This window comes from Hermetia illucens, chromosome 2 (assembly GCF_905115235.1).
Source record: "Hermetia illucens chromosome 2, iHerIll2.2.curated.20191125, whole genome shotgun sequence".
Classification (NCBI taxonomy): Eukaryota; Metazoa; Arthropoda; class Insecta; order Diptera; family Stratiomyidae; genus Hermetia; species Hermetia illucens.
This window is the reverse complement of record NC_051850.1, coordinates 122,336,146-122,353,241: the sequence shown is the minus strand read 5'-3', so window position 1 is coordinate 122,353,241 and position 17,096 is coordinate 122,336,146. Positions and strand designations below refer to the sequence as shown.

Below are 17,096 nucleotides of genomic sequence, written 5' to 3'. Positions count from 1 at the left end.
GGCCCTTAGTCATTCAAACTGAAAATTTCCATCCCTCCCTTTTACACCAAGACTATGGACTATTGTGTAGCCTTATTCTAATTAATATTATATTTACTTTTTATTTATTTATTTATTTTTCTTGTTATTTCCTCACTTTACTCTCGCGTCAATTAGTTGATTCTGATTTATTCTTATTCCTCCGTCCTTCGAGATCAATTGAAAATGCCTTCCGTCGATTTTCCTCACATTATTCTCAGAATCCGCTTGAAATTTGTTGAATTTCATAGCTTTCACATATTCTAAGAATTGCTTCAAAATTTGTGTTTCAATATGTATAATTGTTTCTGAATAAAATCAGTATGAAAGGCATACATATAGAAGGTAAATCGACTTAAATAAAGTTTGGCTGTACTCAAAATGTCAAAAATTGGATGGAAATGGATAGAAAGTTGTATATTATCCCGTGGTCCTTTGGATCCTCGATATCATCCTATCTGATCATTATTCTTAAGGTTTTGTGTAAAACAAACAGTAATGGAAACCACCCCGATTATTTCCTCCCTCCTTTTTCATGCGGAGCCACAGCGATTTTGACAACTGTGTTCTCCTCACTTCGAGTTTAAGTATGACTTCCATGTGGAGTAAAGCACGACATAATCCGAATTTTCAGGTGTGCAAGTACATTCAGGGCAATATGAAGCCTCTTTCTTTCGAGCTACTTTCCAAACATGGGAGCTAGGCCTGCCCTTGTTGTTGACAAGTCAGTAATATTCGATTTCTGAGCACTTCAATCCATTACAGATTGCGGGCGCCAAAGTTCCAGCCCATATTAACTAAAGCTTGACTTAAACGACGCTCGTATCCTTCCGCATATATCCGAGATGTAAAAATAAAGTTGCAGCTCGAAGGTTGCAAACATCTTCCTAGTAAGCACTACAAACAGCTACGTCTCTTACATGAAAAGACCAAACTTATGGGGTGTACGTATGACCGAACTGCTGAGTATAGACCCTCAGCTAACATATCTGGGGTATCCACATACATATATTTTTCGTAGGCTATGACTTAATTATTTCCAAAATATGATTTAGGTTTGGAAGAGACCACCTGCAATTACCAATATTCATACTACTTAAATGTAATTTCACTTAATGGCCCTAGTATGGATATTATGGGAAACCCTACCACTTGATGGGCCATTTACTTAAAAATTACTTTCTTATATTTATTGCCCAACAATGTAAAAATCACAAAAAACGGACATCTAAATTTTTTATTATGCACTCACCTTTCCCAATTCTTTCTCCTTGGAAGCATCATGTGGTACACCACGTAATCTCTTTGGAATATACCAAAAGCTCACGTTAACGCATTCGGGCTCCATAATTAAATGGAATAGATTCGATTGCTCTTTAATCCGTCGAACCTGATACTGTACCAAGTCCATTAATCGGTCCTGCTGTCGTTCGAATCCTTCGGTTCCCTTGGCGCGCCACTGCAACCACAGCTTAAAGATATCGTTGTGTCGACCGCATTGGATAACCTTATCGCCAGTATCGTAGCTGATATCGTATTGCTTATCAGTCATGAAAAGATACTCCGCAGACATTTGATTGCAACTGATCAATAGGCCCTGCAATATTCAAAAGCGAAGGAATGAGTAAATAGGGATGCAACGGAAGTAAAACGATGGTGTTTAAGTATCCCTTTGTGGGAGGGGTAAGATACAATGTGACTACTCTCTCACGGTAATTTCATGTTACATTTAACAAGGACATGGATTTCTACTCTGCGACATTAACAGATTAAAGCTGTGACATTTTGAAGAAGGAAAAAGATATAATCGTGACAACAAAGTCGTTTTGGATTTTGTTTTAACGTACAGAGATGGCATAAAAGAAAGAAAGCTGTCATAAAACTTCAGGGAAATTTCATCAACATTTTATTTTATATCATAAATATCTAGACCAAACATTTAAAACTTTAGGACTACTTTATGTTATGGTATTACTGTACACAGGTATACATATTTTTAGCGTACAATAAAACCATCTATATTGCAAAACGTAGGTTTCCTCAACTCACAAGGATATCCGCACTGAGCTGAAATAGTATGTGGACGTTTAAAGGTTTTTTATTCCAATAACAGAAGGCATGGACGCGACGATGCTTCATTCAAATAAAACCTTCGATTTCAATACTAAAATTTGAAAATTTGCTCAAAATACCTAGACTAGACTATAAGGACATGTCATGGTTAACAACACTTTTTGTTTAACAAAAAAGATTCTAGACAAGCTGACAAGTGGATTTTCCCTCCTTACAGATACTCGACATCACAAAATTTTAATTAAAATTCCTTGAAGCAAGAACAACTGTGACCAATGGTAACATATTGCAAATAAATAACAAGGCAACTACCCCTGCAAAGGAACTGGTGAACGGTATTGCTTTGCCGTAACTACAATATGCCTACGAAACAATTCACCGAAGCGTTTGGGTAGGCAAAGAACATAATTTCAGTTCACCCTAAAGCCAGTCAGTCAGTCATGAACTTTTTTCAAGAATGAAAAACGGATGCATGTTCTTTGGTGAAATGCTGGGTCCTGGTTTAGGGGGATGTTTTAATATTTCGAAGCATCTATTCTTTTCGAAAATACTTACGTCTTCTTTGAAATGAATTGTTGAACATTGAAAGATGGCGCCCATCAACTTGTGAGGATTCCATGTGACCGAGTCGGCTCTGAAATGAAAACGAGCAAAATAGTAAAAATTTAGGATAGACGTCAATATGCATACGTAAATAGCAACAATTTGGTTTGAATAATATCGAAAACATGTTTGCACATATAAATTTTATTTGCGTTAATTATGCCCGGGTAGGTACTTAGGCAAGAGCGCTAAGTGGACGCAATTAAAGGTAACAATTTTAGCAACGGCAGAATGATCTGTATTATTGGATGGATATCCGATATAAGTCAATTTAATTGCAATATCGGTATTTGAATCAAATTAGGGTAACATTTGGACGAGTGTAATGCAAGACATACATGTTTTATTATTACAAATATAGCATCAATCATCCCTATCAGCAATTACTGTTGGTTGGCTGAAATGTTCTTTAGCTCGCACCAGGATTCCCCAAGAAACTGACATTTATCCTCCATCATCATCATCAATGGCGGAACAACCGGTATCCGGTCTAGGCCTGGCTTAATAAGGAACTCCAGACATCCCGGTTTTGCGCCGAGTTCCACCAATTCGATATCCCTAAAAGCTGTCTGGCATCCTGACCTACGCCATTGCTCCATCTCAGACAGAGTCTACCTCGTCTTCTTTTTCTACCATAGATATTGCCCTTATAGACTTTCCGGGCTGGATCATCTTCATCCATACGAATTGAGTGCCCCGCCCACCGTAACCTATTGAGCCGGTTTTTTTCCACAACTTGACGGTCATGGTATCGCTCATAGATTTTGTCGTTATGTAGGCTACCTGATCGTCCATGTAGGGGGCGAAAAATTCTTCGGAGGATTCTTCTCTTGAACGCGACTAAGAGTTCGCAATTTTTCTAGTTAAGAACTCAAATCTCCGAGGAATACATGAGGACTGGTAAAATCATTGTCTTGCACAGAAAGAGCTTTGACCCTATGGTGAGACGTTTCGAGCGGAACAGTTTTTGTAAGCTAAAATAGGCTCTGTGTGCTGCCAACAACCGTGCGCGGATTTCATCATCGTAGCTGTTATCGGTTGTGATTTTCGACCCTAGATAGGATAAATTATCAACGGTCTCAAAGTTGTATTCTCCTATCTTTATTCTTCCCGTTTGACCAGTGCGGTTTGGTGTTATTGGTTGGTTAGTTTTTGGTGCTGATGTTGCCACCATATACTTTGTCTTGCCTTCATTGATGTGCAGCCCAAGATCTCGCACCGCTTGCTCGATTTGGATGAAGGCAGTTTGTACGTCTCGGGTCGTTCTTCCCATGATGTCGATATCGTCAGCATAGGCCAGTAGTTGGGTAGTCCATAGTTATGGAAAAGTGGATGGTCGGCCATCCTGCATCCTCCCAAAATTTGATCTTCATTGGGCACATGATTTGTGATTTTTGTAGTCCACGGACCCCTATTTTCGAGTTTAACACCAAAGTTATTTAAAGTCAAAAGCAAAGATGGCTAATGGTTTCGTACAGGGCAAAGACAAATTATCAGACACTGTCATGGTCGAAATCGTTAGTCGTTTCTGTCGTTTTAAACGGTATTGGCTTTTCTGAAATGTCCTTTGGATGTAATCCCTGTTGACTCTGTCGAAAGCCCAAGAGAAAAAGCAGCGGGTATCCAAACCCTATACATTGCTCTACAATAAGCCAAAAAGTGTTTGTGAAGGATTTAAAGGATTAAGAACAGAAGCAGCCCGCTTTTTGTCAATCAAGATTTAGAGATATTCCTTGTTGTGATTCAGGTTTATTTTTAGCTACTATCTCTCCGATAGCAAAAAGAACACGAGTACTTATCCAGTTATCGAACCTTTTCGGAACCTTGACGAATATCTCCTTCTTCATTCCATTTTTGGGCTTCGACGGTTCGCGAGGAGACCGTCATAATAATTAAGACTTTCTGAGCAGACCGATGAAGGGAACACGTATTTTTGTTCGATGTTACTCTTATGGGAGATAGCAACATCAATTATATACGCGAAGCGACTCGTCTTGTCAACTTACAGTACTTCAGGCTTGTTATGTAGAGTATAGCCATCAGTCAGAACTTGCCGGTCCCAATACATGCTGTAAGCAGAACTATCAAGTACTGCTTGCGGCTCATATCGGTAAACCGGACATGATCCCGTGATCAGCCCATGCTTGTATGCAAGGTTTTGATGGATAACCTTACATACAGCATTATGCCTAGTGATGTATTGCAACGGTGCCATAACAGTACAGCCAGAAATGAGATGGGCCATCTCTAACGCCGAACCACACATTCTGCACTGGTCGTTCTCCACCCGTTCTTTCAGGATGAGCTTTTTATAAGCTCGTGTGGCGACCACGCCGCCCTGAATGCCATACATGAACCCCTCCGTCTCAGCAAAGAGTTCCCCTGCACATAACCATCTATTCGACAAGTGCATGGCTGCCAAAGACAATTCACGTGTTTACCGTGCATTGCCTTCGATTTCCATTCATCCGCTCTTGGTCCGACTTCACCCCACTCAGAGGATTGAAAGATTAACCCTTCAAGTTAAGTGGAGTCAGCCCACAGTCTACCTTACAGACAACCGCATGCTCTTTGCTGTAAAAATAAGCGCGCAACGAGTCGACTTGGCGATGAAGTTGTGCCGCCACGTCAACCACGTCCCTACCTCCGAGGTCACGAGGCAAGTTCATCCGCTCCATGGTAGACTTTGGATGATGCATTCGGAATTGGGACATAGTTGTCCGTATTGGATGTTTTCCAGATCTCTTATTTATTTTTTTTTACATTATTTTGTTGTTGTTATCATTTCAAGTTCTTATTCTATTTTCCGCTAAATTTTCTTTAATTTGAGGATTTCTTTTTTTTAAGGAACATCCTCCAAAAGAATTGCCTGAGGATGCAAGACCCATCTCTGAGGCAGGAGAAATATCGATTCTCCCTTTTGATAGCGGCATTTGCTCTGGAATTTTACGGCTTTACGGGCGCGGTCGAGTCGTTATTTTTTTGTATTTTCCCTTTCAGTTTAGCTCGCACAAATCTCCCTGTTTGTGAATTTTTAGGATCTGGTGCAGACCCACGCATCAGTAAACGAGAATTTTTGTATAAGGACATATGAGGGACCGAAGTGTTTAAAGGACTACGCCAATATGGAAATATGTTACGCACTTCATCAATAGGAGTAGTCATTTCTGAGACAATAGGTGTGACAGACAGACAGATAAGTCGAGAGTAGCGCGATTTTAATAAATAAGGTTTTGTGTTACACAAAACCTTAAAAAATATTCTGGAGAACTATATGGGGATATTGATATCGTATACATGTTACGAAGGACTCGAAGATATTGCAGAAGGGCGGATGATATAACGTTGATGTGTATCAAATCATCAAAGGAGTATATAATCGGAAAGCTACCAGTAGATTTAAATGGTATGCTGTACAAATCATCCCAGATAATAGCCTATGCACGGCCAACAGAGTACGTGAAGGAGGCCCTGATGAACCATGACACAAACCACAAGGAAGGTGTCAATCCGGCAAAGCACGACACTAAACGATTTCGACTTTGAACAAGGCGGCAATTTTGTGCACTTAGCCACAAGGTGAATGATATACAAAAGAGAGCTGTGCTTATTGCAGGATGAACTAAAAGCCACCATTAATATCAACATTCAAAAGCGCCAGTGGGCACATAATGTGCTCGTAGAGTGTATGGGCGTCTGAATTCTTCCCAGGCGCCTACTCAAAGGCGAGGTGCTTGGTTGATAAAATTGAACGAGGTCACTATACAAAGAAAAGTGGAGACAAAATCTTTGTGAGGTCATGGAGCGATATCGGTTTGTTGTGCCATAAAAGAAGGAGAATGAACTAGATGACCTTATTGCAAGGCCGAAGCGTTTGAAGGTTCAAATTATGATAGGCTGAAGAAGGGGCTCATGATCTCATCAAATCCCTTGTCTCTCTAAATTTTCAAAATACATACATACATAGTAGATCAACATTTTCAGTAGCAAATGTTGATCCTTTTAAATCTATCTTCCAATTTTTTATCTTACTCCTGCTCAACTATTCTTTTAATCTGAACGGTTACTTTCAGTGGAAGTAGATCCCACAAATTGCTATTATTATTCTGATAAAACAGAGGACATAAATTAAAGAAAGAGTATTATTTGAAGCTTATAAAAATATAAAATAAATCTTTTTCCAAATTTAGTTCAGATTTCAAGGATTTAATTCCTCCCCTTTAAAAATCATTACAACTAATTAAAAATGAAAATTAAACAAATACCTCACTTACTGACCCTAATTTCTTTATTGTATTCATAATAAAAGTGTGGGAGTGTAAATACCCCGCTGGGAGATATTTTGGGTTTGGTAATTGTTTGCTAACTGAATCTTGAACGACACATCCCCTTCTTCATTCGCCTCCTGTAAAAGGATGAGCGCTGCCAACGTTATCATGTTTACTCAGGAGTTCAAAATTTCAGGGAAACTTGCAGGAATGAAGTTGAATAGGGTAGAATAGAAATGGTAGAAGATTGAAGCGAACCTCTAAGTATTCCCAAGTGAATTTTACGTGTTCTCCCCCAACTAACAGCTTTTAAGCACCATCGTCATTTTGAGTGATTTAAATCTGTTTCGTTGTCACCCCGCATTTGCTGTGAGAATATTCTATTGCGAATATGGACTGACAAGCGGTGAAGGGTTCATGATGCAGAAAAAGTTTCAATTTTGCCATGCATATCAGCTAAAAGCGACCGAACATATGTTTACTTTAATTATTTCTCGATGACAATATAGGGGGTATTGATTGGCAGTAGGAGGTGGTTTGGTATTTTGTGTCATCGAAATTCTGATATCTATCATTGAAAGAAACTTCCAAGATTTTTACCTAGTTTGAATCTGTGCAATGATTGTATGTTATGTATACATGGATGTTATCTTTTAATCATATTAAATATTATCTATGAGAACTGATGAAAACTAATTCTGTGCAAGGATACATCCATTTGTTATATGTACATATGCATTATCAAAAGACTAAATTCGGGAAGGTTTGAAACCTCTCTCGTACAAAACTTCCACAACCTGAATATCTTGGAATTTAGTTAATATTTTCGATCCCGTGTCTACAAAAATCTCATCCCACCAACAATGATGCAGGTGTTTTAACATCCGCATAGGATTATAAAGTCAATCCTTTTGCACTTTAGAATCCATCACATCCTGCCCTAGATTGCCACTACAAATTTTATTCGATTACTCTCACTTCCCTACGGTGCGTGCGAAATCCCCTGTATAAACAAAGCAAGCAGCATTTACATCATTCAGCAGCAGATCTGAGGGCGAGTAACAATGAGGGTGCCACTAATCCCTACCACAAGGGTCTCGTGCTCTTTATAATGAAATTTATTAGAGCATTGAATTTAAAAAGCCGCATTTATTCACAAACACACATGCAATTTTTCACCCCCACATTTTGCGCATTGGAACTTGATGAAATTCTTTTTAAACAAATTACGACGAGAGTTCTGTACTTTAAAACCAAAACGAGTGATTCGTCAAAGACTACTTCAATTTTTCAAAGTGTTTTTACTTTTAGTGGTTTCACTAGAGAAAGCTTATCAATCCTCTGAATGTTAATCCATGTCATGGAAAGATGTATTGATGGATTTTCTTCACTAAGCCTGGGAGTACTTACGCAGGAGAGTAGTAAATTGAAAGACCTTTGGCAAGGGAGAGTCCCAAGCAATGATTTTGCTTGAAGATTTACTTTCATGAACCACAAGGATTAAATGTAAGATGGTTGTTATTTTATGTCATTTGAGCTAATAGTATAATCATGTACATTTGTCAATTAATTACATTCAATAATAACGAACCATCAAGTGCACAAAGCTCGTGGGTTACGTCTGAGGGCGGCAAAGTCAAAACGCTGAGTTCATGATTAATCGATTTTATGTGAACAACAACTCTTATCAAGCATTTCTATCCGGATTCAAATTACACAGTTATCTATACTCTGACCTTATAACCTGGAATGCTTATGAATTCTGCTACGAGCCCCAGACAGTCACAATGTTATGTCAACTTAACTGTTCCTGTGAATTGAGTTTTTTTTTGTTAGCAGGATACAAATTCTTGTTAGTTTTATGTTGCATCGTGACTCATTTCGATAAAGTCTGAATTTTCAACCCCATCCCCAGTTTATGGAAGAGAAACCCCCCCCCCCCTTTCAGATCCGGTGAAAACTCTTGGGGTTTTTTCGATATCATTATGATCAAGTTTGAATTTTCAACCCTGCCCCGTGAGGGGAAGAGAATGAGAAAGATATGTGGAAGAAACAGGCTCTTCTCTTTCTGCCACATATCCTTTTCATTCTCCCTCCCTCTCCCCTTTCTAATCCTGGTAAAGGATTGCAGCGGTCAGCCGCTGCTATGGTACCTGAAGGTGGTGCTATTTTCATGTCAAAACGGTGGGGCTGAATGCTATCCCCGTAGGGATAAAGGAGGGGATGTTGACTGAAAAACGTGGAATTTTGTAAGAAGGTTTTTCGATAGAAATTGTTTAAAAACGATGATCATAGAAACACATCTCTCCCTCGAACACTACCTTGTTGTGGTGCGAGAGTCTGCAGTAGAGAAGTCTAAAGCAAAGACGCGGAATCTTCGACGGAAGGTGGGAACAAACTGGTAACCCCGGTGCGAACCACAGTGAACGCAGTAGATTCTTCGGTCGGCACGCTAGAAGTGTAAGATCAACCCATCTCTGGTGGGCAATGCTTTATTGTGGTCCGCACTAAGGCCTCTATTCATGCTGCGGGGACTAGGTTACGTGCGCCGGGAGGTGATCATTCTATAGGAATACAAGCACGAAACCGGGAATGAAGATGTACGTACAAACTGCAGCCTCATTTCTGACCGCTGGCGCTGCCGTGGGAGTTTACTGCAAGGATACCAAATTGTTAGAGGGATAATTTTCATAATTTCCTGGAGTGTCTGTGGTAAAAAATGTTGTAACCTGGAACGAAGCCTAGATTTAACAATGAAGGTTTTCGTGATGAGCTCCTCTATATTGAATGCATTGATCAAGCTGCCTAAAAGAGAGTCTAGAAGGTAAAGCCGGCTTTGAGTCTTAGCGGCCGGCCCAAGTTCACCATTGTGAATACCGAGCTGCGCTGACAGGAACATTCCAGATGTTGGATACCTGGCTCTTGAAGGAAGACAGGGGGGATTGATGCCGGACACTTGAGGGTTAATTTATGAATGCCAGGAGGGCGAAATCTGTGAAAGTGGAAGGTTTCAGTTTGAGGTTCGAAATTTAAGCGGTAAAAAGGCTAACAAGGGACGTGAGCGGAAAGGGGTTGACGCGAGTTGGTGGGATCAGATCTACGCAACCTGGACAATACAAACCAGGAAAGGTGTTAAGCGGAAAACAGAAGCCTCCCCTAAGTGAAGGGATCACACCCTCCATAGATGGGGAAAAGAGCACTTTTGCACGTTCAAAAGTACTAATTTTCAGAAAAATCAATCATGAGGGTACGGTGTGAGGTTAACATATTGTGTGTGCGTGTGTGTTTGAGGTGGGGGAGAGGCAAAGCCTCTGAGAACTCAGACTTTGGTGCTCCATTATACTCGATTCCCCCGTCTAAGGGAATATCCCGGATTCGTTTATGTATCGCAGGATTTCCGTTAGTGGACGTGATGCTACCTACTTCAGTTGGAGCACATCAGCACCAAAAATCTGATGTCTTATGCGTCCATAGGCGGAGGACTCACATAGAAAATGTTTCGTGGATTCCGCTTCCTCATTAAAGAATGAATACATATCATCTTAGATAATTCATATTCTGAACATATGCCCAGCTAGTGAATGATGGCCAGTTAGAATGCCCACAGTGCTCCTGCAAGTCTTCCTGCTTTTCGGCAGGATAAACTTTGCAGTATGTTTGTTTGGCTCTGACAAGAAGAGTTTGGTCTGTCTAGCAGCATTAAGGATTCGCCACCTGTCATTATGGGAAGCTTATTCCCAGTTTTTAATAGCAGCATCAGCCAATCTACCGACACCCCGGTCCGGGCATGGGGAAAGTTGAAACCTCTTTTGCTAAGGCATCCGAGGTTTAATTTTCCTCCATACCACAATGACCAGGTACCCAGAGTAAATCCACCGTATTGAATCTAGAAACAGAATTCAATCGGTTTCTACATTCCTGAAAGATTTTTGAAGTGATCAAAGTAGTACTCAACGCCCTCAATACAGCTTGACTATCGCTACAGATTGCGATGCGCCTGCCCTTTAACCGCTCGTCAATCATCCAGGTTGCCACTCTTAGGATATCATACACTTCAGCCTGAAAGACCGTTGCATATTGTTCCAAAGGAAAAGTCCACTTCTCGTTTTTATTCGAAAGGTAGACTCCTGCTCCAGAACCATTTTCTGTCGTTGAGCCATCGGTGTAGAAGACGCCAGTATATCCTAACACGCATTCTGTTGGTTCGTCCCAGTTTTCTCTCCTTTTCAAGGTAACCCCATATCTTCTACCAAACAGATGTATGAGGATCTGAAAATCGGAAGGCATGGCGAAAACTAGATTCAGTTCTCTAAATGACTCTTCTAATACTCTGTGCCCCCAAGTCCATATTAGGTAACATATTAGACTGAGCTTATAACATATTAGACTGAGCTTATACGACCAAATTAACCTGCAACATGCCAGGCCTCCTTTTATCTGGCCGGGCACAGCTGACAAGGCTAACAAGGCTGCAGGACTGCCTTTATATGTATTTTTCTGGTACAAAAGCCATGGGCCCTGTTTAACAAAATCTGTGATATTTGCTCAGTGAAGGGGAGTAAGGTCTTCCTTGATGAAAGATCCTCAAGATCAAGAGCCTGCATCCTGATGTTAATATTGTTGGAGGCAACGATGCTGAGGCAATTCTGCCCCCAAATCCTAGTTGTGGTCATCTTACAATACTAGATTAATAGCAAAAAGAGAAACGTCATAGTTGCCTATGCTTATTTACCCAATGATTTTTTGTGCCTTCCACCAACGCAAGAACTAAGAAACCTCGTAGGAGCAAGTGGCCTTATATTCTTATAGATTGTGAAGTAAACGCTCAGCTGGTCTCATGACCCCGAGTATAGTAGGCCCAGAGTTTTAGAGGGGATATCTAGGTCCGGATTGAAAATTATGCGAGCCCCTCTGTATGTGTCTCTATTCTGGGTCGGACCGTAATCACCTTCTTTCCTGCGTTTGGTAAACTCCTCGCCTCGCCTGTCTCTGCATGTTTGATAATCCATATACTGCAAGAGGTGGTTAAATTTTAACGGCTCCGTATATCCTTCAAAGTGATGACATGATTCTGAATGCTAACGAAAATCTAGTTAGGTCAGTTTTGTGGGGGGAGCCATAGCCTTTGTTAGGCCCATTGTGCTATCCGCGGAGATCGCCCATTCAACAGCCCCTCGCCTACGGCATTTTCTGCCTTTTGAGAATCTGAGAACATTCTCTAGAGACAAAGAATGCGCAGCCTGTTAATTGAAGAAAACGTCTCATGTCCCCCCTCACATCGGCTGCATATAGCGGAGACCATCACTTCAATTTTTTTCATGTGATAGTTTAAGGAAGATTTTCATGTCCTCGAATTTCTTACAAAAAATGTTGGCCTTCCGGCATTGGTTTAAATTTCTACCTACGAATGCGTGAATTCTTGCAATTTCCCACTACAGAATGGCCGGATGTCAAAAGCTGGTTCTGGTTACACCATTATGGATCCAGAACCTTAGAGAGCCGTCTGTCGACTTCCTCATTACCAGCGATGTTTGAGCTCCATATATCTCCACCTGGAACATAGTCGTTTTTTTATGAGAGCAAGTTCCATAAGCGGATTTCCCAAAAACACCCTTGCGCCCAATCCGTCTTTCTTTACTGATCCGTCGGTGACGATTATTAAGTCTGTAAGCCGAAAAGAATTGATTTCTTTTCAAAGACGAATGTAGAAATCATATATCTAAATGACGCTGGTGCTTTGTGATGATAAGTATTGCTTAGGTTTTTAGCCCCGAGAATTTTTGTCATCTCCCAAGTCTCTGATGACAACCACTAGAAGGAAGATCCTCAAGGAAAAGGCCTTAAATGATTTTCAGTAGGACATTAGTCCATGTAATATGCGGGAACATATCATAACAGTCAAAAAATCCACGAAAAACTCATGTTTATCTCTGAGCAAAGTCCTTCGAAGCGTACCCTTTACTTCGCTATGTAGCTAACTTAAGGTCGCTTTCGGCGTTACTTCGTTCTGTCTAAACTTCTGCCTTCTGGACAATCATCCATTATATGAGTAGTTAGGATTTGTGGAAAAATGTAAGTCAGTATCTAATCTGTGATTCATATATTATTAAGATAGTTTCTATAAGGTTAACTTCGGAAGCGCCCCTAGGAATACAAATCCTGAACGAATCTTCGCGAGTTGAGTTAACTTTAATAAGTCTATTTTCCGTTCCAGTTTATATCTACCTCAATTGGTGGTCTCAGCAACATGGCTATTATTTCCTTCCTTCGCATAACATGAATTTGTGGTCCTTCCGCATTTCCGTAATTCATCATCATCAACGGCGCAACAATCAGTATCCGGTCTAGGCCTGCCTAAATAAGGAACTCCAGACATCCCGGTTTTGCGCCGAGGTCCACCAATTCGATATCCCTAAAGACTATCTGGCGTCCTGGCCTATGCCATCGCTCCATCTTAGGCAGGGTCTGCCACGTCTTCTTTTTCTATAATAGATATTGTCCTTATAGACTTTCCGGGCTTGATCATCCTCATCCATACGGATTAAGTGACCCGCCCACCGTAACCTATTGAGCCGGATTTTATCCACAACTTGACGGTCATGGTATCGCTCATAGATTTCTTCGTTATGTAGGCTATCCTCATATAGGGGGCCGAAAATTCTTCGAAAAATTCTTCTCTCGAAAGCGGCCAAAAGTTCGCAATTCTTCTTGCTAAGAACCCAAGTCTCCGAGGAATACATGAGAACTGGCAAGATCATTGTCTTGTACAGTAAGAGCTTTGACTCTATGGTGAGATGTTTCGAGCGGAACAGTTTTTGTAAGCTGAAATAGGCTCTGTTGGCTGACAACAACCGTGCGGTGATTTCGTCGTCGTAGCTGTTATCGGTTGTGATTTTCGACCCTAGATAGGATAAATTATCAACGGTCTCAAAGTTGTATTCTCCTATCTTTATTCTTCCCGTTTGACCAGTGCGACCATTTTGATGTTGTTGGTTGGTTGGTTTTCGGTGCTGACTTTGCCACCATATATTTTGTCTTGCCTTCATTGATGTGCAGCCCAAGATCTCGCGCAGCCTGCTCGATTTGGATGAAGGCAGTTTGTACGTCTCGGGTCGTTCTTCCCTTGATGTCGATATTGTCAGCATAGGCCAGTAGTTGGGTGGACTTAGAGAGGATTGTACCTCTTGCGTTTACCTCAGCATCACGGATCACTTTCGCGAGGATCAGGTTAAAGAGGATGCATGAAGAGCATCCCCTTGTCTTAGACCATTGTTGATATCGAATGGTCTTGAAAGTGATCCTGCTGCTTTTATCTGGTCTCGTACATGGGTCAGGGTCAGCCTAGTCAGTCTTATCAATTTCGTCGGGGTGCCGAATTTTCTCATGGCCGTGTACAGTTTTACCCTGGCTATACTGTCATAGGCGGCTTTAAAGTCGATGAAAAGATGGTGCAACTGGTGTCCATATTCCAACAGCTTGCCGCAGAGAGAAAATCTGATCTGTTGCTGATTCGCCTGAAGCGAAGCCTCTTTGGTATGGGCCAATGATATTCTGGGCGTATGGGGCTATCCGGTCTAGCAAGATAGCGGAGAATATCTTATAGATGGTATTCAGCAATGTGATACCTCTATAATTGCTGCAGTGTGTGATATCTCCCTTTTTATGTATGAGACAGATAATGCCTCGTTGCCAATCGTCAGGCATTGATTCGCTGGCCGACATCTTTAGCACAAGTTGATGAACCACTTGGTGTAATTGGTCGCCTCCATATTTAACCAATTCGGCTGTAATTCCATCGGCTCCTGGCGACTTATGATCTTTAAGCCGATGAATTGCACGGACTGTTTCTCCTATACTTGGTGGTGGCAGTATTTATCAATCGCCTTCAGTTGGCGGAACCTCCAACTCGCCGATGTTCTGGTTGTTCAGTAGTTCATCAAAGTACTCAATCCATCGCTCCAATATGCCCATTCTGTCGGAAATCAGATTTCCCTCTTTGTCTCGGCAGGATGAACATCGAGGTGTGTAAGGCTTCATCCTGCTGAAGTGTTGGTAAAATTTGCGCGCCTGGTGCAGTTGCTCCCTGTACTTTTCTAGTTCACAGACTTGTTGGTTCTCCCAGGCTTCCTTCCATCTGTGAAGTCGCTTCTCCGCTCGACGGAGTTTGTGATAACTGTCTGCGCGTGCCCGCGTTCTTTGATAATGCAACATTACTCGGTATGCGGCATTCTTCCGTTCCGTAGCTAGCTTACATTCACCGTCAAACCAGCCGTTCCGACTTTTTTTGCGGCTGGGGCCAAGTATCTTTGTGGTCGAATCAATGATAACGTTCTTCAGGTGGTTGTGAAGATCATTGGTTGATGCTTCATCTCCAGGCCTTCTGTTGACTGTGGTTATTGCGGCATCCATTTCCCTCTTATGCGGAGGGCTGTGTTGTGGATGGCTTTAGTGTTAACTCTCACCTGATTGTCAGAGGGTATTCTGGGTGGTGTTGTTATTCGAGCTCGGAGCACCATGTCAACGAGATAGTGATTCGAGTCTATATTGGCCCCCCTATATGTTCTGACATTCATCAAGGCTGAGAGGTGGCGGCGTTCGATCAACACGTGGTCAATTTGGTTGAAAGTGGTCCCGTCTCGAGAGGCCCACGTTTGCTTGTAGACCGCTTTCCGCGCAAACCAGGTACTTCCAACAACCATTTCGTGTGATCCTGCTAATTGAATAAACCGTAGTCCATTATCATTTGTATTTTGATGTAAGCTATGGGAGCCAACGTATTGCCTGAATACGGGCTCCGTCCCTACTTGGCTGTTAAAATCCCCAACTATGATTTTGATATCATATTTGGGACAGGCGTCGAAGGTTCGTTCTACTGTCTCATAGAAGGGACCCTTCTCCGACTCTGCAGTCTTCTCTGTAGGGGTGTCAACCTTAGTGAGGCTTATGTTTCTCAATTTGCCGCGCAAGCGCAGAGTACATAGCCGTTTGCTTATGTTTTCAAAGCCGATAACAGCAGGTTTAATTTTTTGGCTGACTAAGAAACCTACTGCGAGCACATGGTTTACTGGATGGCCACTGTAATATATGGGGTAGCGGCTCTTCTCCAAGAAACCGGTCCCTGTCCAACGCATCGCCTGTAACGCTGTTACATCAGCCCTATATTGGGACTGGGTATCGGCTAGCTGCTCAGCAGCTTCATCTCTGTACAGGAAGCGCACGTTCCATGAGAAAATGCGCAAATCGTTATTCCTTTGTCGTTGCCGGGTTCGTCGTTGTATAATCCGTCCAGTCCGAGGCTCCTGTTGTGGCTTTGTAACAAGTTGTTTTCCATGTAGAGTTGTCAGCCCTACCCAACCCCCAAACTGGAGGACCAGTTGGTACATTTTGTCCCGTTTTTAGGCGCGGGAGAATTGCCTTCATCTTTCTCCGTCTGCAGTTTTTCATAAAGAAAGAACTCCCAGCAATCACCACGTGGAGCGGGTGTGGTGTTGGTTCCGCAATTACTACCCTTTTATATGCGTTCCTGAAGTATTCTTGCATGATAAGCATGATAAGGGCCCTACAGAGAAAATGCGAACCCGAAATGAATATAGACCCCTCTGTATTGCCAAACAAAACGTAATCGTTTTAAAGTCTCTTTTTCGGACCTTTGAGGAATCTCCAGGGCCGAGGAGAATCAACCCTTCTTCCTACCGTCTAGTCAGTCCTGCCGACGCTTCACGAAGCACTAAACCGAAAACCTTATGGTCGCTGCGAAAATAAGTGTGAAAGCTGCAAAATATGCTTACCCAGCGGGAAGTGGCTTAGAGTGCATCACCCCTATTAGAATTTATAGGCCTCAACTAATTGAAAATATTATTTAATTGATTAGAGGAAGTCTTGGCTTAGCAATTTTTCTGAAAACATGCTCGCCTTAAAATTGTTATTAGAAAACCGAAAGCCTGTAGAGAACCTTACCAACAATTAGGTAAATGTGTTAATACTTTGGGTTGTGAATATTCAGCAAAAATATTATTTCTTACTCACCTTTCAATTCCAGTTAATCGTGGGTGTCGGTATTTTTTGGACAGCATTAGACCACCTCCCCAAGCAGCCTGAAAATGAACCAATTATTTATGAAGTAATCAAACTTTA

At 41.6% G+C, this 17,096-nt stretch overlaps 1 protein-coding gene across 8 annotated transcripts in view; it reads right to left on the bottom strand.

The window, feature by feature from the left end:
- LOC119650350 (glutamate decarboxylase) overlaps positions 1–17,096 on the bottom strand; it is a 71,407-nt gene that overhangs the window by 5,817 nt on the left and 48,494 nt on the right. For all 8 annotated transcript variants that reach the window (XM_038053026.1, XM_038053024.1, XM_038053025.1 and 5 more), the window contains 3 exons: positions 16,989–17,056; positions 2,647–2,725; positions 1,271–1,615 (listed from right to left, as the gene is read on the bottom strand). In XM_038053026.1, the coding sequence (XP_037908954.1) occupies positions 1,271–1,615; positions 2,647–2,725; positions 16,989–17,056 (492 nt within the window). The remainder of the gene's footprint in view (positions 1–1,270; positions 1,616–2,646; positions 2,726–16,988; positions 17,057–17,096) is intronic.